Source organism: Cucurbita pepo, chromosome LG01 (assembly GCF_002806865.2).
Source record: "Cucurbita pepo subsp. pepo cultivar mu-cu-16 chromosome LG01, ASM280686v2, whole genome shotgun sequence".
In the NCBI taxonomy this organism is placed as follows: Eukaryota; Viridiplantae; Streptophyta; class Magnoliopsida; order Cucurbitales; family Cucurbitaceae; genus Cucurbita; species Cucurbita pepo.
Genome location: NC_036638.1, coordinates 19,906,830 through 19,921,575, shown reverse-complemented (window position 1 = coordinate 19,921,575; position 14,746 = coordinate 19,906,830). Strand labels below are relative to the sequence as shown.

Genomic DNA, 14,746 nt, shown 5'->3' with positions numbered 1-14,746 from the left:
TTTTTTTTTTTTTTTTTTTTTTGTTATTCCATATATTTTGGTGGGGGATGGATCTGACGGGAAAAAAGAGAGAAAGAGAAAACATGTGTGTGGGTTATTCAGTGGCTTTCCAGCTCTGGGCATGTGGGATGGGCTATGGAGTTTTTGTTTTTTTTCCTAATTTTTTTTAAAAAAGATTCTCTTATCTTCTTCTCTTCTTATAGATTTTTTATTATTTTTTTGATTTTTTAAATACACTAATTATAATCTATCGAAGGTGAGACGTACTAGAACTCACAGAAGTAAAACGAGAGGTCACCTTACAAATTACAGCTGACTAACTAACTACTTTGGTCTATAAGTAGGTCATAGCTTAAGTCGATGAAAAACAACGTAGTTCAAAGTAACAAGCATTAAGAAAGAAAGCATCTAAGTGGTCACAACCAAGTTAAATATTGAAACTATGAGTACCAAGTGATCTCCCCCGTTTTTAATGTATATTCCCTTCATCTTTGGCAAAGATCTTTTAAAGATCCTTGAGCTCTATTTGTAGAGTTAAAAGTGGTAGCCTAGCTAGCTTTAGTTTTGTTTTTCAAATCTAAGAACAAACCATACCACTAAGAATACATTTTTAAGAACACTTAGATTAACAATCTGTGTCTTTGATCTGGAATCTCGATGCTTTTATTTACCTCAAGAGTTGTATTTTGTGTACTTTATAATTCGATTGATCTTTGATTTGGTCCAGCATTTCATCAAACTTACTTTATCTTTGTATGCTTTTATGTCAACTCTGTACCAAGTACGAAATTGGGAGACAAATCTACTTTACAAGATTGTCTACTTTCTTTTTCCTCTTTCCTTTTTTCTTTACGAGTGATAAATGATTCAACGAGATACACAATTGATACCGTTTGAATGAGACTAATCTTGAAATATGATGGTTAAAAAATGCATAAAAGAATGGATGGCTCAGACTATCCATACAAACCAATACAAGTCGTTTTAGCATATTTTGTCCTCATTCACATATATCTTAGGAAATTTTTCAAGAGATCGCACAATATAGAATTGTTCCAAACAAAGCACGTTTAACCATAAAGTTGTTATAATTGAGCCACGAAAAGAAGGGTGCAGCTTGTTGGTATAAGTATTGAATTTCAATTCTTTTAAACATTTCTTAGCCATTTATATATCATTCATTTACTTAGATGTCAGAGTTAATATCTCTACCAGTTCGACCTAAATCCAAATTTCAAACCCGAGTACCATTCCCGAGTTTGGTGTGTTAGTATGCATGAATTTCACATATTAGAGATGGATTAAGGTGATGGATGTGAACATATCTTTTATAGACCTAATTTGTTGAAAAACTCGATACGAAAGATCTGAATAAGGTAATGCAATCATGGTTGGTGGCACCATTTTTTTGAAATTTTTAATGGTATTGCTAATATGGAAGGCACATGATTAGAGTCAACATAACAAATATTTAAAAAAAAGGTCAACTTTGATCCTACCTCATTTACTTAAGACAGATAAATGAATGCAAACAGAATTTTAATTTTCTTCTGAAATAATTTCCTCCAATGCACAAAATAAAAATATCTTTTTGCTTTCCAATTTTTTTTATTTACTTTTATCTTTTTAATTATTGCCATATATTTCCTTTTTTAAAAATCCAAAATAGTTTGAATATTTTAATATATAGTTGAAAATATTAATTTATTTTGAAATCTCAGATTTGAGAAAATAAGAGACAAAAGAAAATGGTTGTCAACTACGTACATTTATGTTATTCCCCTTAAATATAAAATAAAGAATAAAGATTTGTTTGAAAGGCATCTTTCAATTCTAAAAAAACAATAAATATTTATTTATTTATTTTTATTGCAAATAACTTGTTAACTATATATATATATATATTTTTTTTTTATATAAAAATATTTCCTAAATTTTAAAAACATTGTATTTTCTACGGAAAATTTGTCCATAAAATTTAAGTATGGTTTATATTTAATCTATCAATAATTTTTTTTTAAAAAAAATTATATTACTTTTATGTTAATTTAATCACAATTATTGGCGTTTGAATGTCCCATTATTGTGTTAATAATTGAAGTCATTTTCCTTTGAAGGAGGAGTTTTAGTTTCATAATCTACCTCCCAATCAACCCCAACCAGCTCTATCACTTCAATTTTGCTGCCAAAGGCTTGATGGGTCTGCTCTCGTGGGGTACTCCTCCAAGTGACAACTCTTATGCCTTTACACGCGGATGAAGAGTTCTCGACTCATTTATATGATTGTCGTTCTCTCTACTTCGTTCATAATGATGCTTTTTTTAATGTTCTTCGTACCACGATCTATAGATAAGACTATCGAAAACTGAGAATGCAACTACAACAATTTTTTTTTCTTTTAATGTTTTTCTTTCTTCCGAGCTCATGAGTCATTATACTAAAGGCTTGAACTGAATAAGAAGTTATCGAGAGAGTACTAAATGTCGACTGGATAAAGATAACCTATTTTCGTTGAACGCAGATAATTGAGTCATTCATAAATACCTCTAAAATTTGAAAAATAAGACAATATCTTAATTTTAAAATTAGAAATAGGCGGCTAACGCTGGTTCTTATAAATTTTCTCTCTACATTTTTTTATTGTATAATTAATAATTTTATGCACATCCATGTTAACAGAGTTAATTACATAATAGTTGCACATGTACGAAGAAATGGGCTTAGTCCAGTACTTAAGATTTGGGCCATAGTTTGTGGGCCGCTGTAGCTGTTAAACGGACCAATCTACTGGGCCTCTCGACGAATTACCCGTTTTAATAATTACATAATAGTTGCACATGCGAAGCAATGGGCTCAGCCCAGTACATTATATTTGGGCCATTGTTTGTGGGCCGCTATAGCGATTGAACGGACCAATCTACTGGGCCTCTCAACGAATTACCCGTCTTAATAATTACATAATAGTTGCACATGCGAAGCAATGGGCTCAGCCCAGTACTTTATATTTGGGCCATAGTTTGTGGGCCGCTGTAGCGATTAAAACGGACCAACCTACTAGGCCTCTAACGAATTACTCGCCCTAATAATTATACAGTTGCACATGTACGAAGCAATGGGCTCAGCCCAGTACTTAATTTTTGGGCCATGGTTTTTGGGCCTATGTAGCGATTGAACGGACCAATCTACTGGGCCTCTTAACGAATTACTCGCCCTACTAATTACATAATAGTTGCACATGTGCGAAGCAATGGGCTAAGCCCAGTAGTTAATATTTGGGCCATAGTTATGGGCCGCTGTAGCGATTAAATGGACCAATCTACTGGGCCTCTCATGGAATTACTCACCCTAAATTCCTATATGCTTATACGACGTCGTTCTACGTAAAACAATCATGCTCGATGCTTCATCATCGTCTATGTCCTGAATTTGCAGCATTTCGCTTCTGGTTCGTGACCTTCGGGTTCGTCAGCTCCAAAACCCCAAAAATGGGTTTTTTTAGAAAAGCATCACAAGGCATTAGGCCTAAATGCTTCCATCTATGGCGAACTTCCTCTTTTCTTAGAGGCAGTATTGTAAATTCTAGGATTTGTCCTCATCGTTTTGCTTTGAGCCAAGCATTTTGCTCTCCTTCTCGACAGAAAAGCAAAGAAGTCGATTTAGATTTGAGTCAGTACCCTCCCGAGCGGATTAGAAACTTTTCTATAATCGCTCATGTGGATCATGGCAAGTCTACACTGGCTGATCGTCTCTTGGAGCTCACTGGTACTATTAAGCGAGGCCATGGTCAGCCTCAATACCTCGATAAATTGCAGGTTCGTTGGCCATGTTACGGGACTATTATTAGATTGTGGTTACCTCTTACTCTTTCTTATGGTCGCGAACTTTTGTAGAAGAAAATTGCGTTTGTTTTACTTTGGTTATGTAATTTGACAAGAAATGGTGTACATTTGTGGTAGAGGAACCTAGGTTTAAACTATTGAGATAAGCCTATTATCACATTAACTAGGAAAAAATTAGTTTGCCAATGTCGTCCTTTTCTAATTTTCTTCACGACAGTGTTGTGTCTGTTGAGCAATTAGGCATGCATTATATGATTGTTTGAAAGTTTTCTTATCATGGGGACTCCCCCCCCTTCTCTTTTCTTAGGCTGAAAATTTACCTTCTTTAGCTAGTCTGTGATCTTTTGCTATAAAAGTGATTGCCTTATTGGTTTTTCATTTGTTCTTTTTAACTTGATGAAGCCCAATTATTTAGGTGGAGAGGGAGAGGGGAATTACTGTTAAAGCTCAGACTGCAACCATGTTTCACAAGTATAATCCTGTGGGTGACAACGCTAGCGAACAGCCTCCTTTCTTGATAAACCTCATTGACACACCTGGCCATGTTGATTTCAGCTATGAAGTATCTAGATCCTTAGCAGCTTGCCAGGGTGCCCTTTTGGTTGTGGATGCTGCCCAAGGTGTTCAAGCACAAACAGTGGCTAATTTTTATCTAGCTTTTGAATCTAATTTAACAATTATACCAGTTATTAACAAAATTGACCAGCCAACTGCTGATCCTGATCGTGTTAAGGCTCAACTGAAATCAATGTTTGACCTTGATTCTGCACATGCTCTGTTGACATCTGCCAAAACAGGGCAAGGTCTTGAGCATGTCCTTCCTGCTATCATAGAGCGCATACCTCCACCTCCTGGAAAGAGTTCTTCCCCTTTGCGAATGCTTTTATTAGATTCGTACTATGATGAATACAAGGGAGTGATATGCCATGTTGCTGTTGTTGACGGTGTTCTGCGCAAGGGGGATAAGATTTCTTCTGCAGCCACTGGCCAAGCTTATGAAGTCTTGGATGTTGGGATCATGCATCCGGAACTTACTAGTACAGGAATTCTTCTTACTGGTCAAGTGGGCTATGTTGTGAGTGGAATGCGTTCTACTAAAGAAGCACGAATTGGTGATACACTTCATCAGAGTAAAACTGTTGTTGAACCCCTTCCTGGTAAGTTTTTCATTTTCTTTTTCAGAATGTTCTAGATCCGTTTTCAGTCCTGAAGAGAAATATATGTCAAAAGTAAAGCTGAGTTTTGGTTTAGAGTTTATTTCCAGTAGGTGGGTGATCCTTTCTAATAGATGCCAGTTAGTCGGACGGGCAATGGAATATATTTTACAAACACAATATTTCAGTAGGATTCTTCTGTTTCTTGTTATGTTAGTGTATGTCATGGCCTGTCTCTCTCTTTCAATTCCTCTTAGTGACATTTTTCCTACCTGCAGGTTTTAGGCCTGTAAAACACATGGTTTTCTCTGGTCTATATCCAGCAGACGGGTCAGATTTTGATGCACTCAATCATGCAATAGAGAGACTTACATGTAATGATGCCAGTGTCTCTGTGACTAAGGAGACTAGCACAGCATTAGGGCTTGGTTTCAGGTATGGCATCCACTGACAGAATCGATTCCTCTTCTACTAAAATGGAATTATATTTGCTTTATTTGTCATATATTTGAATCCATCCTAATTGAGTCCTATACATAGGTGTGGTTTCTTAGGATTACTTCACATGGATGTTTTTCATCAGCGGCTTGAACAGGTGGCCTTTTTTTTATTCATTATTGATGTACAATAGATAAAATTTAAGCCTATTTTTGTCATCAGATATTGAGAATCCATGTTGTTTCTAATGTATCACAGGAATATGGAGCTCATGTTATTTCTACTGTTCCAACAGTGCCTTACATTTTTGAGTACTCTGATGGAAGGTTATCTCAGTGGCATATTCCTTCTCAGTTTTTTCTATGTTTCACTTTCTTTACCAAGAGCTAAATTAATATTTTCTTCCCCTTTAAGCAAAGCACAAGTTCAAAATCCTGCTGCATTGCCATCAAATCCCAATAAGCGAGTGACTGTTGGTTGGGAACCTACAGTATTGGCTACAATTATCTTTCCTAGTGAGTAAGCTCTCCTACTCTTTTCTATTCTTCTTCCCCTTTAGTGTATACATCAAAATCATTCAAAATTATTTCTTGTTTACTACAGATATGTTGGGGCTGTAATTACACTTTGTTCTGAGCGGAGGGGTCATCAGTTAGAGTACTCATTCATCGATAGGTAACGAAGAACTAGAATAGAGTACTTCTTGGTGCAATACAATTATCATTATATCTGGTGCTACCATGTTACTGGAATAATGGAAACCTAATATATCATTTTGAAAATTATGCTTTTCACACTACAGAAATAGAACTTTTTTATGTTATGGTTCAGAGCGAGCTTTGCAATTGGTAAAAAGTTGGTTTCTGGCCTTTCACTGTTCATTTAATTACTTTAATGTTTTATAAAAAGTTGTTAAATGCTAAATATAAGTTGTATCTGTTAGAAAAACTTCTTGCGGTTTTTCTATGATGTCAAGTTTGGTGGTAATTTTAGACAATCATTGATTAAATATTGAATAACATTGTATGTGTTCATATCCATTTCCATTGCAACTCATTTGACTTGATGAGGATAGAATATAAAATATGCTAAACTTTTTTTTGGGGGTAAAAAATTGCCTGAATTTGATAAATGTACTCTGTACTGTGCCAAGTCTCAAGCCTGAAGATAAAGTACATACACGAAATGTTATGATTCCTATTTGAATGCTTGGTTCGTAAAGTAAATCATGTGGCAGCTGTTTCTCCACATGTAACATCCACAATCTTGCGCTTCCTGCTATGAATTACTGATCTTCGACAAAAACTCAAATATTTCATTGTCATAAGAGTCACTTGAAATAAAATAAACTAGTTCTTTTTTTCTTCTTTCCTCCATCGACATGAGTGCTTCTTTTACTGAAAAACTCGTTAACATGAATGCTTTCGTACTCTTAATTTATTAATAATTTTATATCTTGTTTTTTATGTGTGGATCTTAATGGCCAATCATGTAAATTTTAATTCTTTCATGTTTTGTACTGCAGTCAAAGGGCATTTATGAAGTATCGCTTACCTTTAAGGGAAATTGTTGTTGACTTCTACAATGAATTAAAGAGTATAACATCAGGATATGCATCATTTGATTACGAGGACTCAGAGTAAGTCTCTTGCCCTCTCTTTTCAATTTCGTTTATAAGCCTTAGCTCTTGAATCTCCTCAAGTTTGTCTGCACGTGCATAATGAAAGATGGTTAATTGTTGAAATTTGTAAAATTATCTTCTTCTTCAGTATTGGTTGATAGTCAATATCTCTACCTAATACGTATTTTCAGTTCTGTGAAAAACTTGATGCTAAGTAGTTTGTAAATGATAATGATTATTATTATAAACGCTCTTCTTCGGTGGCTGTGCAGTTATGATAAGTTTTTCAAGGTTATGGAATACAATTGCATCTTCCATATATTGATATATTGATCGGTGTGACTACCCCAGGTATCAGCAAGCAGATTTGGTGAAACTCGATATCCTATTGAACGGGCAGCCAGTTGATGCTATGGCAACCATTGTTCATAATTTAAAGGCACAAAGGGTGGGACGTGAATTGGTGGATAAGCTGAAGAAATTCATCGACAGGTATGTGTTTTTTTTTAAATTTATTTTCCTTGTGTTATTTTTTATTTTTTATTTTTTTTGACATGGGTTGTTTTTATGCTGAACAGGCAAATGTTTGAGATAACGATACAAGCTGCGATCGGATCTAAGATCATTGCAAGAGAAACGTAAGGGTCTTATTTTATTTGTTATCACTAGAAGGTTTTTACTCAGATTTTTATTACATATTCAAAATTTGAGTGGCACTAAATCTTGAAGCCAGACTATTTTCAGTACAAGACGGTTACATGCTCATTGGTATCCTTCAAATTTTATTGTCCTACTGAACTTTTTATGTGGATTTTAGGATCTCGGCTATGAGGAAAAACGTTCTTGCAAAGTGTTATGGTGGGGATGTTACTCGGAAGAGGAAGCTGTTGGAGAAACAAAAGGAAGGGAAAAAACGAATGAAACGTGTTGGCTCTGTTGATATTCCTCAGGAAGCATTTCACGAAATTCTGAAGGTCTCATAGGGGGAAAATTCCAGTAAATTAATGGACCATACTTATTACCGGTACGGTTCTCATTTATCTACATGAATCATACTTAGAACTCATTTTCACTTGTTGTCAATGATAATCATGACAAATAACTTATATGGTTTCCAGTGGCAGTTTGTTAAAGAATATTTCAGCGAACGTGCTCAAGAGCATACCATATGCTTTAGTCTTGAGAGACCTCCTATTCTGCTATCAGAAGTTATGCATGCATAATCTTGTATTGTTTTGCAATTCCGAATGGCATGTCCTGGCAACCCATAAATGGTAGTTATCTTGTAACAAGGTCAGGAGATTGTTAGTGGACTAGAATGGTCTTGATTAGAGTCATCTGTTTTAGGGGTGCAGTTTATCATTATTTATTTTTCCTTCCTCTCGTGTTGTATGCTTCAAAAATTTTCTTATATAGGTAGTTCAATAAACTAATTAGGGATTCAAACATGTTTATAGTAAATCGGCATTTAGTTTTGATGTTTTTTTTGATAATCAAGAGTAATCTACTCTTTTTACTTTGACTTTGCATTTATAATTAGAAATTATCTTAAGCACTAACAATGCTTAAGTTTGGCCTACATCTTTCCTCCACTATTCCTACTAACAAAGTAGTTACATGATATCATTAATATGATGTAGCTTTCTTTCACTATTCCTACTACCCTAGTGATTATATAATATGGTTGACATAATGTAGCTTTCTTTCATCATTCCCTTCACGAGAGTAATTATTTAATATCATTAGCACAACTTAAGCCATGTGTGTTTATATCATGAGTTTATATTAGAGAAAATGTCAAAAAAATATCTATAAAATGTATCTAATGATGAACAAAATGATAACATCCAATAATATTTTCCTCAAGAGTTTTCTCAATTGGCCAAACACCATTTTTTAGTTCTTATGCAAATAGATTGTCCACCCAGACTTGATCTAAATAACCTGCAAGTGAATAAATATAGTAACGAAGCAATTGCAATGTATGCAATCAGTATCGAACTTCATCTCGAGTCAATATAACATTGATACGAAAAATGAAATCACAAACACAACTGATTGATGATAGTTACAGCAAACAAATAGGATTTACAGATTAGCTTCATAATAAGACAAAACCTTGTTCAAATCTACCATTGTTCTCTTCTTCTTATCTACTTCTTTCATCACTTCAACTCTCAATCAATGGCATAAAAACACAGTCCAAATCAACCTTCCTTTCAATTCATCTCCTATCTCCTCTCCTCCATATCCCACCCAAACTCTAAAAAACGAAAAAGGAAAGAATAGATGGACAAAAGGGAAAAAGTCTTTTCAAGGCTCTAATATGAACATAAAGTCAACTGTATAGACAAGAGGCTAAACCATCCTATGTGCTAATTGACTTTGATTATGCTTTAACAAATAAGTGTTAGATTCAAGGCACTAGCTCGAGTTGGTTATTGAGGTTGTCTCCTGTCAGGTTTTGGTGACTGCTGAGGATAATTATATGGAGAAGCATGAGGACCATTTGGACTTGATAAGCTTCTAATGTGTTGCCCGTTCCTTGCCACCAACATCGACTGGGTACGAACGACACTTTTAGCATTGGGATTGGACCTGGCACGGTCTGCTTGCATGGTTTGGAAGTAATAGGAAGAACTAGCCATGTCCTTGAGGTTTGGCAAAGGTTTTAAAGTTTCAACCACTTCACTCATCACAGGTCTGACTTTAGGATCTCTACTAAGGCAGTGAGCTGCAAGTTCTGCAGCTTTTTGTGCACCTTTGATCGAGAAGTGACATTCAAGGCGGGGATCTATCAGCCGGTAGAACTTCCTCTTGTCTCCAAGTAGGGGTCTAGCCCATTCGACAAGGTTGTGCTCCCCATTCGGTCTATTTTTATCCATTGATCTTCGACCCGTTAGCATTTCGAGCAAGACAACTCCAAAACTGTACACATCGCTTTTTGATGTCAAATGCCCTATGGAATTCAATAATATTGGATTTTAGATTCATGATGAATAAAATGTATGTATGACTTTTGTACATGTTTATATGCCAACGAAGAAAAACTAGCATCAAAGTGCTCTCACAACAAAAATGAATGAAATCAAACCTACCAGTCATCACATATTCTGGAGCTGCATAACCATAGGTTCCCATAACCCGAGTTGAAACATGAGTTTTGTCACCCTCAGGACCATCTTTTGCAAGTCCAAAATCCGAGAGTTTAGCGTTGTAATCCTGAAACAACATTTTTAACCTTTTAAGAAAGCCTTGGGCTTGGGGATAACAAAATAAAGAAGCACATAATTTGGTACACATACCGCATCTAATAAAATATTAGACGTTTTAAAATCGCGATATATCACTGGTCTTTCAGCTTCTTCATGAAGAAAAGCAAGGCCTTTAGCAGCACCAAGTGCAATCTTCATTCTAATGGACCAAGGAAGTGGCAAGGGCCCTTCTGAGCAAAATATGGTAATTATCATCCAATATTAAACATGCGAAATCAATTGTTAAATATAAAAATATTAATACTCCTACAATCACATCACAAATAAAATGAATTTGAAAAAATCACAACATACATCGAGAGAAAACACTTGAACAATGTGCTTTTAACACAAAATCCATGGTGTCTGCACCCATATGTATGGATATATATAACCCTTAACTTCAATAAGCTCAAACCGAGATAAATTCTAGAGATAATTCCTTATAAGGGCGTGAAAACCTCTCCTTAGCAGACGCATTTTAAAACCTCGAAGAAAAACACGAAAGGAAAAGCCCAAAAAGGACAATATCTACTAGTGGTGGACTTGGACTTTTATAAATGATATCAGAGCCAGACACCGGGCGGTGTGCCAGCAAGGACGTTGGGCCCCAAAGGGAGTGGGTTGTGAGATCCCACATCGGTTGGAGAGGAGAATGAAACCTTCCTTATAAGGGTGTGGAAACCTCTCCCTAGGAGACGCATTTTAAAACTTTGAGGGGAAGCCCAAAAGGGAAAACCCAAAGAGGACAATATCTACTAGCGGTGGGTTTGGCCTGTTACAAGAAAAAAGACCTCAATCCTATGCTTTTCTCTCCAAATATCCATCCAGATTTTGCTACCATCCTAAAAAATTCTTCGATATCTAATCTTTCCAACCAATTATGAACAGGCAGTTGAAAGCTTTTCAAAACCATTTTGTGCACCAACTCCTCAAATGGTGATGTTCTAAGCCTTTCCTAGCACTAGCTTTCCCTATTTGTTTGGAATCCTTTCTTATGTCAAATATCAAATTATTTCAACAGTCAACTGATTGTCCTAACTTATCATTGATTTGACATCCTATAGAAACAATACATGACACCACAGTTCATATTTCAGTTAGAACAGCAAATGCCCATTCATTTGAGATACCGATACTATCCTACCAGAGTTTTAAGTCACGACTTTGACATTTGAAGCTCGAGATTCGTAGTGACTTCATTTTGTTTCCTTCCAACATTTTTAGTGACTAGGGAGACATAAAATGGTTAAAAGGTTAAGTCACATACTTCTGAAGAGGTGGTTCTCCAAACTTCCACGAGGCATGAACTCGTAAACTAATAACCTTTGATCATCTTCAATGCAGCAACCAATCAATCTCACAAGATTAGAATGGTTGAGATCACCAAGGAAGTTAACTTCAGCCTGAAATGAAAAGCGGGAGTAAATTTTAACAGAGAAAAGAGGAGGATACCCCAAAAGTCGGTGCGAGTGTGAGAGAGGTAGGTGAAGAGTACTCATACCATCCACTCTTTATGACCTTGTAGACCGTCATGATTAAGAGTCTTGACTGCAACTGTAAGCCCAGTTCCCGGTTTAGCAGGAGCAGTTCCATTCTCCTCAATCCATCCTTTGAAAACACAACCAAAACCTCCCTCGCCGAGAAGGCTCTCAGGTCTGAAATTTCTTGTGGCTAACTTAAGCTCATTAAAAGTGAACTTACGAAGCCGAGAAGCAACCTTCAGCTCGGCACTAAGCTTGGGCGTGGACGAGCTACTTTCAGCATTATCAGTTGTCGCTGATGACCCCAATGCAGTAAACAGAATAACTTTCTTTTCATCGAGTTTAGATTTACTATCTGCTAGTTACACATAGTTAGAAGCAACATTTACAAATATATATCTAACAATAAGAATACCAATTAATCAGATTTTAGAAACATCTATCACTTATTCCCCTTGTTCTATATGACCAGCACATTTGAATCCATAATGTCCCTGTTACCTTCTAAAAGTTAAGTCCTCACTCCCTGGTTTGTGTATTAAATGTATTGAAATCAAGTACAATATGCCAAAAGAACATTGCAGAGAAACATGAATATAGAAGCTTTTCAAAACTCAATAGAACTTGCAGACGCTTCACTTTCAAGTTAAATAATCTATCACTTTTAAAAGCTGGCATCTCAATTCACATAGTACTACCAAGCTTTAAATACAGGATACGCTTAAAATTGCATTGCTAGGGAATTTAATTTAGTAAACCCGTGACCTAATCACCACTTGAACTTAGTTATTAGCTTCACATGCTCCAAATTCTATGATAACACAATTTAAGAACAGCTCAAAGATGAGGATAATCTTCAATCCACTAAGAGACTAAATACGTTTCAGAATTATGTTAACTCGTACAAACAAAAACCAAAAGAACAAGAAGTTTACCGCAATGGGTAGTGGTGCTACTAATGAAGCTATCGACCTTTGATCCACTTAAAGAACTATCAACCTTTGATCTAGAAGGAATGCAACTCCTAATGAACTTCAACCTAACCCAACATCCAGTCTCCTCCTTCTCCAACTCGTTTTCCTTCTTCTTCTTCTTCTTCTTCTTCTCCCTTGCTGTTCTTGACTTGCCCTCAATCCACGTCTCGGCCTTCGAGCCATTAGGTGCCAAACCCATATCGTCTAGTGTCTTAAAAACAGATTTCAATACCTCATAGCCCAGAAACCTCGCCTTTTATGGAAACCCCACTTGAAAAATCAGCTCATTAACAACAAATTTCAACCGGTGGAGTACACGAACCAATACCCAAATCACAAAAATAGCAAAAACGGAGGAAAAAAGGATCGATATAACAAATTGCCGAAGAACAGAAGGGGGAAATAAGAAAAAAAAACTCAAGCACACTAAAAGGGAACTTAGTCAAAAGAGCCAAAGATGGGGAAAGAGAGAGAAATAGGTGGGAAAAGGAGGCCGCTTCCGAAAGAGGAAAAGCGTCCCGACAACGGGCAGGTTGGGCAGTTCATGACAATGGGTGGCAGTTGGTCGGGCAAGAGAGAGAAAGAACCATTGTTAGAGTAACTAGGATATTCCTCATCAAATCAAGTGCTTATTTAAAGAGAGAAATGTATTTGGACTCTCATTTTCAAATTGGGCACTTAGAAATTGGCATAGTGATATACTCCAAAGCACTATAGTCTTTGCTACATTATATTAAATACGGATAATGTATTTTATTTCTTCACAAATATATCACATATTTCATTTAATTTTAACTGAATATCTTATCTAATTAATCATGTTGGAATTGGTATTAAGGAAGATAATTATTTGGATTAATTATTTAAACATATTAGAAAGTGGGATATTATTATTGACACGAATAAAGAATCTTTTTGTAAGAATAAATTATGGTTATTAATAACATTGATGTGATGGAAAAGTGTTAGTGATTAAGAAGGATGGCCACTTCGCATTTATGTGTCTATTGTGAAGGCCCAAACAGATATAAAATGTTTATTTATTTATTTATTAAAATTAAAATTAAAAAATTAAAAAATTAGAAAAAAAAAAAGGAAAAAGATTGAGGAAGGAATTGTTTAATATTTGAGGAAGGGAATCATGGGAGGTTGGGTGAGGTGGGAAAAAAAAGGGTAAAATAAATTGGGAGTTTAAATGGACCTAACTAAAGCTTTTAATTTTTTTATTTTATTTTATATTATGAATCTCTTGATGAGGGAGCAATGGCCTCCCAATATTTTAAAAAAATTATAATATTATATTGTAGGAGAATAATGGCTCAAAATAATAATTATTAGTACCATGATAGATATTATATAGAATTTTTTTGTGTAGTTTGTTTGTTTGATTCTTTTATGTGGTTTGTGTGAAACATATTATTGGTAGTGCGATGAGGAGCTTGTGAGAAGTGTTAAGTTTGTCAGTCGGTAAAGGCATCAAGGTAGAAAACAATATATTAGTTGCAACCTCTCACCATACCTAGGTTATTAGGATCATGAAATGACAATTTATATAGTCTCATATAGGAATTCTTGTTTCACGTCTAACTTTTGTGAAGTTTTCAAAGACTTAGGCGCATACTTAAAGTTATGCACGACCTTTCATCCACCAACAAACAAGCAGACTGAACATCTAAATAAAACATTAGAAGATCTGCTATACGCTTGTGCATTGAATTTTGAAGATAGTTGTGACTCTCAGTTGAGTTAGTGTACGGTGACCATGAGATAACTATTTGCACAATGTCATTTGATGCACTTGATGAAGAGGTACAAATTCCTTGTGTACTAAAGTAAGATAGGGAAACACATGTTGTTAGACATAGTGTTGGTCCAAACCATAAATAAGACTAACGGGAGAATTCAGGTGAGGTGTGAACCAAAATAAAATTATACAATGTTAGACGTATAGACTTAGAGAAATCAGTGGGTATTGAATAGCA

At 35.4% G+C, this 14,746-nt stretch overlaps 2 protein-coding genes across 5 annotated transcripts; one reads left to right on the top strand and one right to left on the bottom strand.

Annotated features, from left to right (window-relative positions):
• Positions 1-3,400: 3,400 nt before the first annotated feature.
• On the top strand, positions 3,401-8,567 carry LOC111810956 (translation factor GUF1 homolog, mitochondrial). 3 transcript variants are annotated; one of them, XM_023697812.1, is made up of 12 exons: positions 3,401-3,812; positions 4,255-4,996; positions 5,272-5,428; positions 5,534-5,588; positions 5,690-5,757; positions 5,846-5,950; positions 6,035-6,106; positions 6,957-7,070; positions 7,404-7,544; positions 7,631-7,690; positions 7,870-8,076; positions 8,177-8,567. In XM_023697812.1, the coding sequence occupies exons 1-11, from the start codon at positions 3,486-3,488 to the stop codon at positions 8,033-8,035; spliced, it is 2,007 nt and encodes a 668-aa protein (XP_023553580.1). In that variant the 5' UTR covers positions 3,401-3,485; the 3' UTR covers positions 8,036-8,076; positions 8,177-8,567. The 3 variants fall into 3 exon arrangements, with proteins under 3 accessions (XP_023553580.1, XP_023553579.1, XP_023553581.1); XM_023697811.1 differs by having other exon boundaries at positions 3,402-3,812; positions 8,171-8,567; XM_023697813.1 differs by having other exon boundaries at positions 3,725-3,812; positions 4,242-4,996; positions 8,171-8,567.
• Positions 8,568-9,042: 475 nt separating this feature from the next.
• Positions 9,043-13,324, bottom strand: LOC111795456 (probable serine/threonine-protein kinase PIX7). 2 transcript variants are annotated; one of them, XM_023677899.1, is made up of 6 exons: positions 12,726-13,324; positions 11,811-12,145; positions 11,577-11,712; positions 10,358-10,497; positions 10,151-10,274; positions 9,043-10,011 (listed from the first exon to the last, which is right to left on the bottom strand). In XM_023677899.1, exons 1-6 carry the CDS (start codon positions 12,961-12,963, stop codon positions 9,491-9,493), a joined length of 1,494 nt encoding a protein of 497 aa, XP_023533667.1. In that variant the 5' UTR covers positions 12,964-13,324; the 3' UTR covers positions 9,043-9,490. The 2 variants fall into 2 exon arrangements, with proteins under 2 accessions (XP_023533667.1, XP_023533675.1); XM_023677907.1 differs by having other exon boundaries at positions 10,358-10,494; positions 12,726-13,322.
• Between the last annotated feature and the right edge of the window lie 1,422 nt (positions 13,325-14,746).

What these genes read in the sequence shown, in the direction of transcription:
- LOC111810956 (XM_023697812.1), top strand. Translation starts at nt 3,486, where the DNA reads ATGGGTTTTTTTAGAAAAGCATCACAAGGCATTAGGCCTAAATGCTTC. An exon ending in TTTGAGTACTCTGATGGAAG is followed by an intron (nt 5,758 to 5,845) that starts GTTATCTCAGTG and finishes TTCCCCTTTAAG; the next exon opens with CAAAGCACAAGTTCAAAATC. An exon ending in TTTGATTACGAGGACTCAGA is followed by an intron (nt 7,071 to 7,403) that starts GTAAGTCTCTTG and finishes TGACTACCCCAG; the next exon opens with GTATCAGCAAGCAGATTTGG.
- LOC111795456 (XM_023677899.1), bottom strand. Translation starts at nt 12,963, where the DNA reads ATGGGTTTGGCACCTAATGGCTCGAAGGCCGAGACGTGGATTGAGGGC. An exon ending in TAGCACCACTACCCATTGCG is followed by an intron (nt 12,146 to 12,725) that starts GTAAACTTCTTG and finishes TGTAACTAGCAG; the next exon opens with ATAGTAAATCTAAACTCGAT. An exon ending in AAGGTCATAAAGAGTGGATG is followed by an intron (nt 11,713 to 11,810) that starts GTATGAGTACTC and finishes TTTTCATTTCAG; the next exon opens with GCTGAAGTTAACTTCCTTGG.